The 2,500-nt window shown below is 48.4% G+C and overlaps 1 protein-coding gene across 1 annotated transcript in view; it reads right to left on the reverse strand.

The window, feature by feature from the left end:
* rttn (rotatin) overlaps positions 1-2,500 on the reverse strand; it is a gene marked incomplete at both ends in the record, with an annotated part of 56,946 nt that overhangs the window by 30,078 nt on the left and 24,368 nt on the right. Inside the window, one exon of the mRNA XM_080543615.1 lies at positions 1,968-2,180. Within this exon, the coding sequence (XP_080399741.1) occupies positions 1,968-2,180 (213 nt within the window). The remainder of the gene's footprint in view (positions 1-1,967; positions 2,181-2,500) is intronic.

A 2,500-nucleotide genomic window follows, 5' to 3' on the forward strand; every position in this document is an offset into this window, starting at 1 on the left:
AGAGAGACAGAGAGAGAAAGAGAGAGAGAGAGAGAGACAGAGAGAGAGAGAGACAGAGAGAGAGAGAGAGACAGAGAGAGAGAGAGACAGAGAGAGAGAGACAGAGACAGAGAGAGAGAGACAGAGAGAGAGAGAGAGAGAGAGAGAGAGAGACAGAGAGACAGAGAGAGAGAGAGGCCACACAGCCCCATACACACACACACACAGTTAATGATACAACCCGTCAGTCAAAAAGTTCGACCTATGCTTCGTGCTACTTCATCCAAAACCAAATCATGTCACAGGGAGAAAAACAAAACAAGGAAACACCAAAACACAGCCCCCCGCCGCTCCCTCCTCCTCCTCCTCCTCCTCTCGCAGTTCGACGCCACAAATCACATGGTACATCAATTCACCTGCTCAGGCTGCCAAATGAACACGCAGGCCTACGCGTCCCCCCCCCCCCCCCCCCCCCGCTGCGTTTCACAGGTCACTGCGAAAAGCACCCAGAGACAGATGTTCCAGAGACACTCCAGTGATTACAGAGAAGGCAGGAAGGAAACACACACACAGCGTTGGGGAAAGAAAAAAAATAAGCATCTACCCAGTTCTATGGGAAGTTCTTGTTTTGCCGCCAGGGGAAGTGTGATTGTTTTTGCGCACACGTTAATGAGAAAAAAACCACGGTGAGACCGATTAAATCCTAAAGCACCTTCTGTAGCTAAGAGAGTGCTGCAAATCTCTCCTCCTCCAGGTGAAATATGACTGCTGCGGTGTTTTAGCAGCAAGCCGTTGGAAATGACTGCTGTTGGGGGGGATCCATGGTGGTACTCTGTTTTGGGTTTGTAATGGAATATTAATGCGTTTCTGTCGCTTGACAGTAAAATGATTTATTCGAGTTCTCACTAAATAAATAGAACCCTCTGTGTGTGTGTGTGGGGGGGGGGGAGCGGGGGGTTGGAGAGGTTCAACTGGATTACAGTGTGGATCGAGGACATGGAGGACGTGGGGGGGGGTTGGGGGGGAGAGAACGCACGCACACACCTTATTGTTTTACATAGCAGTTGGGGAGAGTTCAATATAATGTTTCCTAAGGCGGAGTGGGGTAAAAAAAGGAGCTCATTGAGATTTATAGACTAGTTTTGATATATTTCACCAGTTTTTATGCATTACTACCCAGTTTTTATGCATTACTACGGTTTGTTTTTATGCTTTACTACGGTTTGGTTTTATGCATTACTACGGTTTGTTTTTATGCTTTACTACGGTTTGGTTTTATGCATTACTACGGTTTGGTTTTATGCATTACTACGGTTTGGTTTTATGCATTACTACACAGCTTGTATGGATTACTGTCGTGTTTATGGCTTACAGCAGTTTGTTTTTATGGATTGCTACACCAGTTTTTATGGATGCACCGATACCACTTTTTCATTGCTGATACCGAGTACTGAACTTTGACTATCGATGGCTCAGCTGGCATCAGTCGACGACGGTTTTTACATCGGTTTACTAGTTTACTAGCATCTCTACCAGTCGTCCTATTATACCTCCTAGTCACTCGTCTCATTTAGTGATCGGTCTTGATAAATGGTTAAAGGTTCAGGAAATATGGCAGTAGGCAAGCGTTTGACTTGATTTTTCAAGTGTGTGTGTGTGTGTGTGTCTGTCTGCGTCTCTGTGTGAGTGTCTGTGTGTATGTGTGTGTGTGTGTGTGTGTGTGTGTGTGTGTGTGAGTGTGTGTGTCTGTCTGCGTCTCTGTGTCTCTGTGTCTGTGTGTGTGTGTCTGTCTGCGTCTCTGTGTGAGAGTCTGTGTGTGTGTGTGTCTGTCTGTCTGCGTCTCTGTGTCTGTGTGTGTGTGTCTGTCTGCGTCTCTGTGTGAGTGTCTGTGTGTGTGTCTCCAACTCACACACACACTTATCCATGGTAATGATCTTCCAAAATCATGGAGGTTTTGAGGTTTGACCTCATGATGTGTGTTCCCTGACTCAGAGACTGTTGAGAGAGGAGGTCTGTGTGAGACCAGGGACATGCAGCCAGGAGGACTGACCTGCTGGAGGAGCAGCTCCAGGATCCAGCACAGGTCCTGGTCCTCCGCCTGGGACTCAGAGGGAGGCTGCTTGAAGTAGGCGTTCAGGAACGCAACTACGTCCACCAGCAACCTCTCGTCCTCCACGCAGGCCGGCCGCACCCGCAGGAACCTGTACGCACGCACGCGCACACACACACACACACACGCGCACGCACACGCACACGCACACGCACACAGAGGGAGAGAGAGATAGAGAGATAGAGACAGAGACAGAGAGAGAGACAGACAGAGGGAGAGAGAGAGACAGACAGAGGGAGAGAGAGAGAGAGAGTGAGAGAGAGACAGAGGGAGAGAGAGACAGAGGGAGAGAGAGTGAGACAGATAGAGAGAGAGAGACACAAAGAGAGAGAGAGAGACACAAAGAGAGAGAGAGACACAAAGAGAGAGAGAGAGATAGAGAGATAGAGACAGAGACAGAGAGACAGACAG

This window comes from Nansenia antarctica (assembly GCF_963989245.1).
Source record: "Nansenia antarctica genome assembly, chromosome: 12".
Taxonomy (NCBI): Eukaryota; Metazoa; Chordata; class Actinopteri; order Argentiniformes; family Microstomatidae; genus Nansenia; species Nansenia antarctica.